Source organism: Babylonia areolata, chromosome 3 (genome assembly GCF_041734735.1).
Source record: "Babylonia areolata isolate BAREFJ2019XMU chromosome 3, ASM4173473v1, whole genome shotgun sequence".
NCBI classification, from domain to species: Eukaryota; Metazoa; Mollusca; class Gastropoda; order Neogastropoda; family Buccinidae; genus Babylonia; species Babylonia areolata.
In genome coordinates, this window is record NC_134878.1 from 46,800,252 (window position 1) to 46,815,921 (window position 15,670).

The 15,670-nt window shown below is 43.2% G+C and overlaps 1 protein-coding gene across 1 annotated transcript in view; it reads right to left on the reverse strand.

The window, feature by feature from the left end:
• LOC143280343 (fatty-acid amide hydrolase 1-like) overlaps positions 1-3,808 on the reverse strand; it is a 25,033-nt gene extending 21,225 nt beyond the window's left edge. Inside the window, exons 1-2 of the mRNA XM_076584978.1 lie at positions 3,611-3,808; positions 1,868-1,987 (exon numbers count right to left, since the gene is read on the reverse strand). Of these exons, the coding sequence (XP_076441093.1) occupies positions 1,868-1,987; positions 3,611-3,808 (318 nt within the window). The remainder of the gene's footprint in view (positions 1-1,867; positions 1,988-3,610) is intronic.
• Between the last annotated feature and the right edge of the window lie 11,862 nt (positions 3,809-15,670).

The window sequence follows — 15,670 nt, forward strand, 5'->3', positions numbered from 1 at the left end:
GTCTGTCTGTCTCTTTTTCGTCTTTGTTAAAAACACATGCAGTACTCACTTTTATAACAAGAAGAAAAGAAAGCGAAACAAAATATAACATTTACCATCGAGGCAACTATGTGTTTGTTCTGTATTGTCCGTATATTCTGTGTAGCTTATCGGGGTTATAAGGCTACGCCAGTCTGAAAATCTCCTCCGTATCTTCAGGAACTCCTCCAGATCTATGTTCCGTCTCGGTCTCTGCGTTCCTCCTGTGACACTCGCATTTTTCGCATACCAAACAGGCGAAAGAAACTCCATGGGGAACGTGCTTTCTCTTTCATTGGATCTGTCATCTGGAACAAACTCCCTTATTCTGTCCGACACGCTCAGTCTTTGTCCTCATTCAAATAAACTCTCAAAACTCACCTTTTCGACAGTTGTTATGATTAGTGTTTTTCCACCCTGTGTGTCTGTCTGTGATTGTTGGTGGGTGGAGAGAGTTGGGGCTGTATCGATATGAATGCCTGGTGTGTGTGACCTCTTTATTTTGTGATGTGTATATGCAAATGAATGTTATGAAGTGTATCTGCATCAATTATGTTGTGTGAATGTACTTGCAAACGCTCTGGGCTCTCCGGAGACAGGGCGTCCAAATATTCATTATTATCATTATTACTGTTACTAAAAGCTAATTTGTGTTTGCACATTTCTTCTGTCATTGCTGCTGTGCGCACAGGTCACAAGCCCGGTACTTCCTTTATTTTGTAGGAAGTGTCTGGGTTTGTTCCAATGTACCTGTTATTCACCTGTGTGCTAGCTGAATAGGTAGCATAAGCAGCATTGACTTGAAGTTGTGTACCTTGTTGAATGAAGAGAGTTACCACTCTTTACTATTTGTTAACATTTACTTGACTTTACCATGGTTTTTGCTGTTCAGTATATTGTTGATAATCACCCTTGTTAGCGTACATGTAGTTTTTTTCCCCTGCTGCAACTGCTAATTTTACAGTCTAGAAATCAACTTTTTTTTTCATGCACAATTTAGCAGTTAAGGACTCCTTTATTGTGTAAAGAAGCTTTTAACATACATACGAAAATAAATATTGGACTTGAGCTTGTTCATGAGCCCCAGCATGACTAAATCCAGACGCGCTACCGGTGTGTTCGTGTGTGCGTGGCTTTTAGGTATTGTGAGGTATATGTATAATGAGTGTTGTGTGATGATTGTGTGTGTGTGTGTGTGTGTGTGTGTGAAAACATAAATTGGTGTTTGAGTGTTTGGTTGCATGTATATGAAGGTTATACATGTAAGTTTTTTTTCATTGTAGTGTTTAAACGCATGTTTTAAATGTCGGTGTTTTACACTGTGCAGCACAGCTTCAGCATGTTTTACACGGGAAGGTGCTTTAGAAATCAAATTATTATCACTACCCCCTCAAACATAGACAAGAACCGAAAGTGCACAACTTAAGCCATTGTCAGCTACGACAGGTCACTACACAGCGTTGCTAATGACTGTTCTGCTAATACTCGCCTCGTTAGGTTATCAGTCTTCTCAGTTTATGATGGGAAGCTCTGAAAACATCGTCTGCTGATACTGTTCTCATTAGTTTATCAGTCTTCTCATTTCATGTCAGTAAGCTCTGAAAACATTGTCTGCTAATACTGTTCTCAAATTTGTTTATCAGTCCTCTCATTTCATGCTGGTAAGCTCTGAAAACATCGCCTGCTGATGCTGTGCACGTTACTTCATCAGTCCTCTCACTTTGTGTTGGTAAGCTCCGAAAATGTCGCCTGCTAATATTGTCCTCCTTAGTTTAATAGTCCTGGAACATCGTCTGTCCTAGAACATCGTCTGCTAATACCGTTGTCGTTAGTCTGTCATTCCTCTCACTTTGTGTTGGTAAGCTCTCAGAACATAGTCTGCATTCAGGTCTCCGCTCTGGAGTTTTGCCTGCAGAGCTGACAAGGGCAAGGACAAAATGGCGTCCCTATCCGATGCAGGCAAGTTACGCTGCAAGCAGAAACAGTCAGCAATGACCATGTTTGATGATTCCAAAGAGTGAACATGATGAACAAATAAGAAATAACAACAACAATAACCCTGAAAAAAATTATCATAAAGAAATAACAACCGAAATTAAAAATTTAAAAAAAAAAAAAAAAAAGGAGGAGGAAAAAACAAAAAGATATTCTGCCCCACATATAGACACCAGGAAACACACACACACACACACACACACACACACACACACACACACACACACAGTACAGTGTGTTTTAAAACGTGCATTACAATCCATACGTATAAACAATGGCAGTTACATCTTTAATGCCTTAGTACAATAACAAGGTACGAACATAAATCGAAAATCATACACAAACGCAGATACAGTAGAAATTAGGATACATGCAAGTGTATATCAATCTAAAAACTTGTGCAAACTCACACATACACACACACACACACACACACACACACGTGCGCGCGCGCGCGCACGCACGCACAACACACTCTTTCTATCTCTCTCACATACACAGACACAGACAGACAGACAGACAGACAGACACACACACACACACACACACACACACACACACGTTTGAATAGAAGCCGCATATTACATGTGGGTGGGGGTTGATGACTAGATCTTCAGGTAGATGGTTGTTGAGGGTAGACGTTTAATTTCTTTATCATGGTGTATCTCATTACGTAAAGGGAACTTGCGGGTGTTATTACGGACAGATGTAGTACTTGGTTTCAGTTATAAGATAACAACAACAACAAACAAACAAACATCACTCCAACTTTAAGACGCGAGTCAAATGAATGGAATTTTTCCCGCAACCGTACACATTCCCCAAAGGATCCTATTTCTTCTCCTTGATCTTTTTCCGCATTCGTATGCATCAAATTCCCCGTTCATACGAGTGGACTCTTTCATGCATGACCGTTTTTATCGTGCACTTTAGGGAGCATCCACATTGCTATTACATGGGGGGAAGAGAAGGGGTTTCTTCGATAGAACTGACAATTGATATTAGTTATCAAACTAAAAAGAATTTGTTCAGTGTTTCAGAATTAAGCTTTGCGTTGTATTACTCTTTTTGTCACAACAGATTTCTCTGTGTGAAATTCGGTCCCATTTTCCCACGGAGAGCGCTTCGCTACACTGAGAACACCACCCATTTTTTGTAGTATTTTTTTTCTGCCTGCAATTTTATCTGTTGTTTTTTTTTCTATCGAAGTGGACTTTTCTACAGATTTTTGCCAAGGGCAACCCCTTTTTTTGCCGTGGGTTCTTTTACGTGCGCTGAGTGCATGCTGCTATACGGGACCTCGGTTTATCGTCTCATCAATATTACTAGCGTCCAGACCACAACTCTCAAGGTCTAGTGGAGGGTGGGGCGGGAGTGGGGCGGGGGGGTGGGGGATACTGTGAGATTCGAACCACTGCGCTTCCTAAGCGGACGCATTAGCGCTTGGCCAACACTTTCCCCATTCCATTTTTTTTTTTTTTTTTTACATTTTGCATTTTGCTGTTTCATAGCTCGTCCAGTAAAAAAAACAACAACAAAAACAAAAACAAAAAACAAACCCAAAACCCCCACAAAAACATGCAACACGTAGGACTACCTCCTTCAGCTCCTGCTCAACCAGTTGTAAGCTTTTCCGGCACAACTCTCGCTTCCTGTCCAGTTTCTTGTCCAGTTTCCTGGTGGACCACAGCCTTCGGATGACCACCAAGGTCACAAAAGCAGTGCCCACTGTACTCACTGTCCACAGCCAGCCGAAAGGACTGACCAGAGACGTCACACTGGACAACAGTGGCATGGTGGATAGTGCTGTGGCGGGGTGGGGGTGTGGGGGTGGGAATTCGTTCTCTGAAAAACGGGAATGATGAGCTAGTAAACACAAAGACAGATAAAGAAGGAAAGGAAAAACAGAAAAGAAAGAAGCGTATAGCTTTCGTTGGCTTTGGAAGTAATATGTTTCAACTGTTTTTTTTGGGATTTTTTGGTGAGAGTGCGAGAAGACTTTTTTTTTCTTTGATTTTATCAGGCACCGAATTACAGAAAGAAGGAGCAACAAAACTTGTAAAATATATTTCGTCAGTATATCCTGCAGTGTACGACGCTTCACATCTGAACATAATCATACTTACACATATGTCTCCAGACAGAGACACACACACACACACACACACACACACACACACACACACACACACACACACACACACACACACACACACGCAGACACACAGACATGGACAGTCTGACAGACATACAGACGCACACAGACACAGACACAGACAGACAGACAGACACACACACGCACACACAGACAGACAGACAGACAGACAGACAGACACACACACACACACACACACACACACACACACACATGTATGCATGACGATTTCTCACCCACCTTCAGTAAACTCTGTGAGTTTAGTATATGAAAAAAAACCCCAAACAAACAAACAAACAAAAAACAGAGAGAAAAGAAACAAAAAAGCTTCTAACACAACCAAACTCCAACAGTACGACTTGTGTGTGAAAGTAGTTGAAACATGTAGAATTGATAGAAAGCAACCATTTTGCAGCGGAGGCGTATGCAACCTGCACTACTTACCCACACACACAAACTCAGCCGAAAAGAGCGAATGGCATAAACCAGCTTGTTTTTGGTTTTTTTGTTTGTTTGTTTGTTTGCTCTTTTTAAACGCGAACTGTCGTCGTCTTTCCAGCTTTAGCCCCAACGAGGAAAACACCCTTTCGAGTCTCATGAAGCCCAGCTACTACTGACGGACAAAAACCGCAGTTGTTACATACACACAATCATTCGACCATGACTCCTCCCGCCCCCCCTCCACCCGCCACACCCCACCCTCCCCCTCCCCCCCAGCCTTTATTCTGACAACCGCACAATCGATTTACATTCACAGTGTCCGCCTGTGAAAAGCGCGCTCGCGGCGCAGCGGCTTCAATCTGTTTACGCGTTGGACTTGTATTGGGATCAAGTGTTTCCGTGGTGACCAGTGGTTCGTTCGAGGCTGAGTCTTGGCATGGTGTTGTCAGTGTTCTTGGGAAAGGCACTTTACGCCGATTTTCTTCACTCGATCCAGGGGTGAATGGACACCTGACTCTGTGTGTGTGTGTGTGTGTGTGTGTGTGTGTGTGTGTGTGTCTGTGTGTGTGTGTGTGTGTGTGTGGGGGGGGGGGGGGGGGGGGCGGAGGGGGAGTAGAGGGGGATGGAGGTGTGTGTGTGTGGGTGTGGGTGTGTGTGTGTGTGTGTGTGTGTGGGGGGGGGGGGGCGGTGTGGGGGAGGGTGGTGGATGTGTGTGTGTGTGTGTGTGTGTGTGTGTGTGTGTGTGTGTGTTTGAAACGACAGAAGGAGAGAACTGGGCCCCGCCTACCTGTTTCGAGCCCTTGACACAGTGGATTTTTTGTTGTTGTTTCTTTCATGAAGTTTATCTCTCTTTTTTTTTTTTTAACGCAGTGGATATGATTGCACTGCCCCAGTGGCCGTAAAAGCTTATGGGATCTCTGATCTTATTTTTCTTTTTTTCTTTTTTAAAAACCCAGCCATACAGGATCGGGTTGGTTTCCGAATTAAAACAGTGTACTTTATGGATGACCTACTGACCTACTGACTGATTTTGGTTCCGATCACTGGGCTTGTATACTAACTGGACTGAGCTCACTGCCTCCCACTGCTTGGAAAGTGTCCGCCATGTTGGAGTGCCCTTTCTCCCCCAACCCCTCCTTCCCTCCTGTTCCCACAGGAGCGCTTCCTGTTCATCAGTGTGTCTTTTGTCACGTGCTCACAGACTCATTCAATGGTGTGTGTGTGTGTGTGTGTGTGTGTGTGTGTGTGTGTGAGTGCGCGCGCGCGCGTGCGTGTTTGTGAGACGTAATTCCGGTGACTGGAAACAGTTGCATCTTTCAGCGTTCATCCAGTTTTTTCAGACGCTTTTGTGTTAGAATGTAGCAGCTTTCCAGTTACATAGAAAATATAAATTAGTTTTGTGAAACTTTCTAGTTTTCATTTTGTATGAATAACTTATTGTCATACAGCCCTAGGCCTACTTGTCAACAACTTTCAAGTGTAAATCGACTTGTATAACAGTAAGGGAATCTTCACTTCGAAATTACCAGTACGTGTAAAAATACTTACCAGCATCTTTCAAGATCGGCTGCATTGTCAAACGGCATATTCTCATGGGTTTATGAACAAAGCTCGTTGTTTCTGGACCCAGCGGTGCTCTGTTAAAAAGGCACTCAGGTCTTTTGAGCTTGAATATTTTGACGAATATGTGCTGCGTGCCTGGAATCAGAGCTTTACAGCGAAGGGGAAAGGGAAGGAAAGAAAAATCAAAAGAGAAATAAAATAAAATAAAATAAAAAATAGATAAATCCAATATATCCGACATAGATAGCAATGACTCATTCATGTTGTGAAACGAGTTGTGGGCCTCGCTGTTCCTGTTCTAACATCTATGTTGAAAAAAACAACAACAAAAAACCAAACAAGAGAGGCAAGGCCTTCAAGACTCACTTGTGATACACTGGAAAAAAATATCCAAGCTTTTTATGTATCAAAATGTAATGTTTAAGATGAGAAAGATCAGTTTAAAGCGAATTAAGTCCCCTAGCATTAATTACAGAGTAATTTCCCTTTTTTACTATCTGCACCAAAACGTTTGCAAAAAAAACAAAAAAACTTCCATGCTTAGCAAAAGAAGTTCCTGTTTGAACAAAAAACGATAATAATTACTGCTCTTGTTGTTGGGTCAGAATATCAGATCAAAGTGCCACGTTTAGAGAATACAAAAAATATAGATATGACAGTAAATGCAGTTTGCATATAATTAGGCTTCATTATTTATTTTTTTGTGCCCATCCCAGAGGTGCAATATTGTTTTAAACAAGATGACTGGAAAGAACTGAATTTTTCCTATTTTTATGCCTAATTTGGTGTCAACTGACAAAGTATTTGCAGAGAAAATGTCAATGTTAAAGTTTGCCACGGACACACACACAGACACACAGACACAGACACACACACACACACACACACACACACACACACACACATACACACACACACAGACAACCGAACACCGGGTTAAAACATAGACTCACTTTGTTTACACAAGTTAGTAAAAAATGGCGTTCGCCAACAGCCTGCATGCAGTCTACTACTATTCGCTGAACTCACAGAAGGCAAAAATAGGATGTAAAGTTGAGACCCCCCCAGAAAAAACAACCTTCCCCTGGGATATGATCAAGATCTATTAGAGAGAGAGAGGGGGGGGAGAGAGAGAGAAAGGGAGAGAGAGAGAGAGGGAGAGAGAAAAAGAGAGAGACAGAGAGAAAGAAAGAGAGAGAGACAGAGAGAGAGAGAGAAAGAAAGAAAGAAAGAAAGAGAGAAAGAGAGAGAGAGAGAGAGAGAGAGAGAGAGTTATCACAGTTGGTTTCATGACATCCGCATTAGGCAAAGTTCCCAATGGTGCTAGCAACTCATGCAGAAAAAAAACAACAACCGCGGTACCCTGAACGCTGAGAACAGGTGGGCAGCAATAACGATGTTATTTAATTCATTTTTCATAACGTCCCCGTGGTTTGAATTCAAAGAACACGGAGAAATGAGTGAAAGAGAGAGACAGACAGACAGACAATCAGACAAACAGAGACAGAGAGACAGAGACAGAGAGAGAGACAGAGAAAGGGACAGAGACAGAGACACAGAGAGAGACAGAGACAGAGACACAGAGAGAGACAGAGAGACACAGAGAGAGAGACAGAGAGGCAGAGAGAGACAGAGAGGCAGAGAGAGACAGAGAGAGAGAGAGAGAGAGAGAGACAGACAGAGACAGAGACACACAGAGAGAGACAGAGAGAGAGAGAGACAGAGTGAGACAGAGACAGAGATAGAGACAGACAGACAGAGACAGAGACACAGAGAGAGAGACACACAGAGAGACAGAGAGAGAGAGACAGAGAGACAGAGGCAGAGAGAGACAGAGACAGAGAGAGAGAGACAGAGAGACAGAGAGAGACAGAGACAGACAGAGACAGAGACAGAGAGAGAGACAGAGAGAGAGAGAGAGAGATATAGACATAGTGACAGAGACAGAGAGAGAGAGAGATAGAGAGAGACAAAGAGAACGAACGAACGAACGAACGAACGAAATTTTATTTTACGAGGGTAAAGGAGTAAGCACAAAGTTCTTTTTTACATCCAGCCCTCTGGGCATAAATAATAATTGGAAAAAAAGCAACAAAGTAAAAAAAAAAAAAAAAAAAAAAAAAGCGAGAGTCAATTCACAACATCAACGTCAAAATTGCATAAGCATGTGCAAACATAACATAGAACGTATGTACAATACAATATCGCGATAGATGAATAACAACGAGGACAATAGGGTAGGGGCGTGGTGGAGAGCGGAAGGAAGAATGGACAAGAGGAAGAGTAAAGAAGGCAGGGGAGGCTGACAACAGACAGATATAGTGACAGTGACAGTGGAGAGACATAGAGACTGACAGGGGAGGAGAGAGGCGTATATTTATTGACAATCTATACATGATTTTTTGTTTATAATTGATATGTGTCACATAATCACATGTTTTTCAATAAATGTGCACGATATATGTTTTTAAAGTTAGGGATGTTTTTTACAGTGTTTACATTGAGGCAGGATAATAATTCATTCCATAAACAGCCCCCTGAATAAGACAGACTAGATTTAAAAATATCGATCCTTGGAAGTGGTACCATAACTTTATGGAGATGACGATGAGTGTTGATTACAAATTTATTCTTCAGCGAGGGGGGAGCAAATCCAGACATGATTTTGAACATAAATAGACCTTTGTTAAATAGAAGTTTTGTTTTCAGTGGGAGGATATCGAGAGCTTTATAATCAGATACAGTCAATGATGAAGATTTTAAAAGAATCAATTTTACAGCTCTTCTATGCAGACTCAATAGAGGTTTTATAATACTGTCACTCGCCGAATCCCACACTGTCGAAGCATAGTTAATGTGTGATTCTATATAAGTACTGACAAATAGTTTTCGGCAGTGAAGATCCAAAAAGTGTTTGATTCTAGACAGTTGATAGATATTTTTTGATACCTGTTTGCATAACAGAGAAATATGATGTGACCATGACAAATTATTATCGATAGTGATGCCAAGGATTTTATGGTGGTCAACTTCTTCAATCTTGTCACCTTTGATGAAAATAGGCGAACAGTTTATGGATATATTTTGACGTTTTTGTCTTGTTGTGCTTATTAGGAATTTTGTTTTTTTTAGGATGGAGACACATGTGGTTTAGTTCGGACCATTCAATCAATTGGTCAATACTTTCCTGAAGAGAAAGAGATACGATACATAGGTTAGTATGACTAGTATGAATGGTGGTGTCATCAGCAAACATTTCACATGGTGTCTTGATAGATAAGGGTAGGTCATTAATATATGCAGAAAATAAGATAGGTCCCAAAACAGAACCTTGAGGTACACCATAGTTAATTGGTAATAACATTGATTTTGAACCAGAGAGAGAGAGAGACAGAGAGAGAGAGAGACAGACAGACAGAGAGACAGACAGAGAGAGGCAGAGACAGACAGACAGAGAGAGACAGACAGACAGAGGGAGAGAGAGAGAGACAGACAGACAGAGAATCATCCCTGTTGACCGTAAAAATGTTCGTTCATGCCAAGTGTACGTTGGAAAACGATATCACGTTTCGCTGGTTTCGCCTTTTTTTGTGTGTGTGTTTTTTTTGTGTGTGATGAACTCAGTAGGGGGCGTAACTCCAGCCGCGACATGTCGTCAAAATAATGAACTTCGGATGGGTGCGCGCTCCGTAATGGGTCTGGAATACGGGGGAGAGAGTTGGGATGGAGGCGCGTTTTTATCTTTATACATATATATATATATATATAATTCCCCCCCCCCCCCCCCCCATGGAGAGGGTGCTTAATAGCCAATAAACTCACAGAGCATTGCGTTGTTGCCTCTGCGGGAATGTTAGACAGGGTGTCAAGTGTGTCCGGCAGACGCGAAAAGCTGGAAAAAAAGAAGAAAAAAAAAGAAGTTACTTGCAGTTTGTTGCTACATAGCGCTTGGGTTCTTGTCAGTGTGTTATTAGTGTGTATCGAGTGCGGGAGGGGGGTGGGGATGGGCGTGCGGGGAGTAAGCTACGTGGTACAGGTTCTTGCCGAGAAGTTTCTTCATATACAAACACGTAAGCATGCACGCACCCACGCACGCATGCACGCACAGACGCACAGACACACACATGCACGCACACACACACGCACACAAACACACACACACACACACACAAACACAGACAAACAGACAGACAGACAGACACACAAACACACAAGCACACACACACACACACACACACACACACACACACACACACACACACACACACACAAACACACACATGTGAGGAAGGGTGGGGCGGTGAAAGAAAGGGGAACGTTAATGTTTCTTTAAAAAAAAAAAAAAAAAAAAAAATTGTTCTCTGCACAAATTTCCAAACGAAGACATTGGGGATAGGGGATGGTGTGGAGGTGGTGTGTGTGTGCGTGTGTGTGCGTGTGTGTGTGTGTGGGGGGGGGGGTGGTGGTAGTGGGGGGTGAGGGTGTGGGGTAGTGTGTAGGACTGGGGAGCAGTCACAGAGATGTGGGAGAATAGGGAAAGTGTGTGTGTGTGTGTGTGTGTGTGTGTGTGTGTGTGTGTGTGTGTGTGTATTGTTGGAGTAGATATGAGGAGGAGGGGGGGGGCGGGGGTGACACGGGGTGAGGGGAGTAGCATGAGGTGTCTGGGGAGTGGGGGGAAAGGGAGGTTGGGTGGGTATGGTGTGGTAGGATAGAGAGGGTGGAGGAGGAGATAGCAAGGGAGGAAGGTGGGGTAGGAGAGTAGAGAGGGGGTAAAGTTGAGGAGGCTGGGGGGCGGGGGGGGGTGGGGGGTTGAGGGGGTAAGGACAGCAGAGTTGATGGGGGTGGGATGTGGAGGGTGGTTGAGTAGGTTTACTAAAAGAACCACCCCTGGCTGATGTGGTGACAACCGAGAATGTTCTGTGACGGGCGAAATAGCCGAGTAGTTAAAGCGTTTTTACTTTCAATCTGAGGGTCCCGGGTTCGAATTTCAGTAACGGCGCCTGGTGTGTAAAGGGTGGAGATTTTTTTTAATTTTTTTTTTTACCGATCTTCCAGGTCAACATAATGTGCAGACCTGCCAGTGCCTGAATCCCCTTCGTGTGTATACGGCAAGCAGAAGATCAAATACGCACGTTAAAGATCCCGTAATCCATGTCAGCGTTCGGTGGGTTATGGAAACAAGAACATGCCCAGCATGCACACCCCCGAAAGCGGAGTATGGCTGCCTACATGGCGAGGTAAAAAAACAAACAAACAAACAAACAAAACAAACAGTCATACACGTAAAAGCCTACTCGTGTACATACGAGCGAACGTGGGAGTTGCAGCCCACGAATGCAGAAGGAGGAGAAGAAGAAGAAGAAGAAGAAGAAGAAGAAGAAGAAGAAGAAGAGTTCTATGAACAGTAAAGGAACAGGAATATCTGCTGAGGAGGGCTTCTCTTGGAATCTTTTTTTTCTTTCTTTTATTATTATTATTATTTTTTTTTATATTTGTGCAACTTGTTGAAAGCAATATAGACAGTGTTTTAAAGTTGGGAAATTCATCCAAAATAAATGGGCAAGATAAAATGATGTGATCGTTGTTGATCAGATTTTAGCAATACTTTTCATTGTTTCAATTGCTGTTTACGTCCGATTGTGGTCTCTGACACCAGTGATATTACTGTATATCCCTCCATGCTCCAACAGGGGCAAAAGGGTTGTATATTCTGTCCTATTTTTGTGTGTGCGTACGTGCGTGTGTATGTGTGTGCGTGTGCGTCCGCGTGTGTGTGTGTGTGTGTGTGTGTGTGTGTGTGTGAGAGAGAGAGAGAGAGAGAGAGAGAGAGAGACAGACAGACAGACACACACACACACACACACACACACACACACACACACACACACACACACACAGTATGAATGTATGTTTATGTGTTTATTTGTGTTTGTTTATGTGTAAGTCTGCGTATGTTCGCACGCACGCCTGTATTTATGTGTGGACAGCCAATGTAAGACAACACATATACACAAACAAAGACGTAAGAGAGAGAAAGAGAGAGAGAGAGAGTGACAGAGAGAGAGAGAGAGAGTGAGTGAGTGAGAGAGAGTGAGAGTGACAGAGAGAGTGAGAGAGAGAGCGAGCGAGAGAGAGTGAGAGTGAGAGAGTGCGAGAGAGAGTGAGAGAGTGTGAGAGAGAGTGAGAGTGAGAGAAGAGAGGGAGGAAGAGAGAGTGAGAGAGCGAGCGAGAGAATGAGAGAGAGAGTGAGAGAGAGCGAGCGAGAGAGAGAGTGAGAGAGAGAGAGTGACAGAGAGAGTGACAGAGAGAGAGTGATAGGGTGAGAGAGTGAGAGAGAGAGTGAGAAAGTGAGAGTGAGAGAGCGGGAGAGAGAGTGAGAGAGAAAAGAGAGTGAGAGTGAGAGAGACTGAGAGAGAAAGAGAGTGAGAGAGAGAGTGAGTGAGTGTGAGAGAGAGTGAGAGCGAGAGAGAGTGAGAGCGAGAGAGAGTGAGAGAGAGTGAGAGTGAGAGAGAGAGAGAGAGTGAGAGAGAATGGGAGAGAGAGTGAGTGAGAGAGAGAGAATGAGTGACAGAGAAAGAAAGTGAGAGAGAGAGAGAGAGTGAGAAAGTGAGTGAGAGAGAGAGAGAGTGAGAGAGTGAGAGTGAGAAAGAGTGAGAGAGAGTGAGAGAGAGTGAGAGAGAGAATGGGAGAGAGAGTGAGTGAGAGAGAGAATGAGTGACAGAGAAAGTGAGAGAGAGAGAGAGTGAGAGAGAGTGAGAAAGTGAGAGTGAGAGAGCGAGATAGAGTGAGAGAGAGTGAGAGAGAGAGTGTGAGAAAGAGTGAGATGGAGTGAGACAGAGTGAGAGAGAGAGGCGTAGAAAGAGAGAGTGAGAGAGAGAGAGAGAGAGTGAGAGAGAGGGTGTGAGAAGAGTGAGACAGAGTGAGACAGAGTGAGAGAGTGAGAGAGAGTGAGAGAGAGAGCGAGCGAGAGAGAGTGAGAGAGAGAGAAGAGAGAGGAAGAGAGAGAGAGAGAGAGAGAGGAAGAGAGAGAGAGAGAGAGAGAGAGAGAGAGAGAGAGAGTCATGGGTTGAAAAACGTGTGTGTCACTGTCATAAGCTGTCGTTATTGCTGACCCCATTTATCTCTGCGGCTGCCTTCACCTCTTCCCTCCATCTCGCTCACTACGATCAGCTTCGGATCCGCTCCATTTACGCATACCCAGATTCAAACTCTCGACTGTTGGCCGCCGTTCTTTCTCTGTCTCTGGACCTTGCAATTGGAATGAACTTCCTCTTTTGCTTCGTCAAGTCTCCACACTTAGCTCTTTCATGTCTGGCCTTAAAACCCACCTCTTCCCAAAATAGCCTCCCTTGCCTGCCTCTTCCTTGTATAGTTTCTGCAGTTTTAGAGTTATTCGTGCGCGAGAATGACTGGTGCGAAAGCGCATAGATTTGTCTATGCAGAAGATTCAGCGCTATATAAGTACCATTATTATTATTATTATTATTTATGATCTTTACACGCACTCTCTTTCACACCCCACCCCCTTTTTTTTCTATCTGTCTCACATGCGCACGCAACACACACGCATGGACACACACACACACACGCACGCACACACACACACACACACACACACACACACACACACACACACACACACACACACACACACACACGAAGACACACCATGATTATGCAAGACCTTTCTCTTTTTTATTCACATATAACCACCGACATAAAAATGTATTGTTGGATTTCATTTACATTCGGTTCGTGTACTCAGACTAAAAGCTTGTGAACTCCTACAAGTATATACCACCACAAAACTGAACTGTACACACAATATACAAAACGAATGCAAGGACTGGGTGACAATTGGTATTACTTTCCATAGACATCTGGAAACATTTCCCATAGAAAATAGCACACACAAAAAAAGCAACTGCGTTATAATGTGTCTTTTTCTGACCTGACCTGACCTGAGAGAGAGAGAGAGAGAGAGAGAGAGACAGACAGACAGACAGACAGACAGAGATGAGATATGGACAGAGGAGCAGAGAGAGAAACAGAGACAGAGAGACAGAGAAAGAGAAAGATTTGAAAAAAACATCAACATCAAAATGATTCATAACTGACATCACGTGCTAGCGTGTAAAGAGAGAGAGAGAGAGAGAGAGAGAGAGAACACTGAACACTGATTCTGATTGGTACCTACTATGTCACTAGAGATTTACAGCTAATGACAATAAACATTTCAACCAGAGAGAGAGAGATATATATATATTTTTTAACTATTTTTTAAAACTTTTTTTTAATTGAGATAAAGGCCAAAGCCCGTTACTGAAGGGGGTGACATTAAAGAAAGATAAATAAGATTTTACATGACACACACTATGCATCTGCAACACAAATCAACCAAAAAAATAGCTAACACAGATGTTCAACAACATTCACGTCGTAACAATTCTCAATCTCTTCAATGCCTCATATATATAAGTGGCCAAATTACACAGAGTAGACTCATGTCTTGACGACATGAGCAAATTAAATCTAAAGTTAGATGGATCTTTATAATACTTTGAGAGAGAGAGAGAGAGAGAGAGAGAGAGAGAGAGAGACAGACAGACAGAGAGACAGACAGAGACAGACAGGCAGAGAGAGAGGATATTGACGAAGAACAAGAGTAAGAAAATTGCTAGCACTAGGCTGTAGGCTGTTCACAGATCAAACAACCCCAGTGATATTGAACAACAGAGGCCAGTGCTTCCTATCAACGAAGACACTGTGCAGTCTAAATAAAGGAATCAGTTTTCCTCCTACAAAGACCAGAATACACATGACGAACAATCCACAAAATAAATAGGTAAACGGGAGGTGATTCATGGCTTTGAACGCTTCACACACACACACACACACACACACACACACAACCAACTGGACTGGAATGAATGATTGATTCACACACACACAACTGGACTGGAATGAATGATTGATTCACACACACACACACACACACACACACACACACACACACACACACACACACACAACCAACTGGACTGGAATGAATGATTGATTCACACACACACAACTGGACTGGAATGAATGATTGATTCACACACACACACACACACACACACACACACACACACACACACACACATGCATACATATGCATACAAGATCGGTGATGATTCATAACTTTGAAGCACACACACACACACACACACACACACACACACACACACACACACAGATATACAAGATCGGTGATGGATGATTCGTAGCTTTGAACACACACACACACACACACACACACACACACACACACACCTACACCACACACACACACACACACACACAGATACATACAAGATGGGTGATGATTCATAGCTTTGAAATCACAAACACACACACACATACGCACCTACACACACACACACACACACACACACACACACACACAGAAACACACACACCTTTTGCACTAAGGGACCGCGTAGACTAGGCATAGAT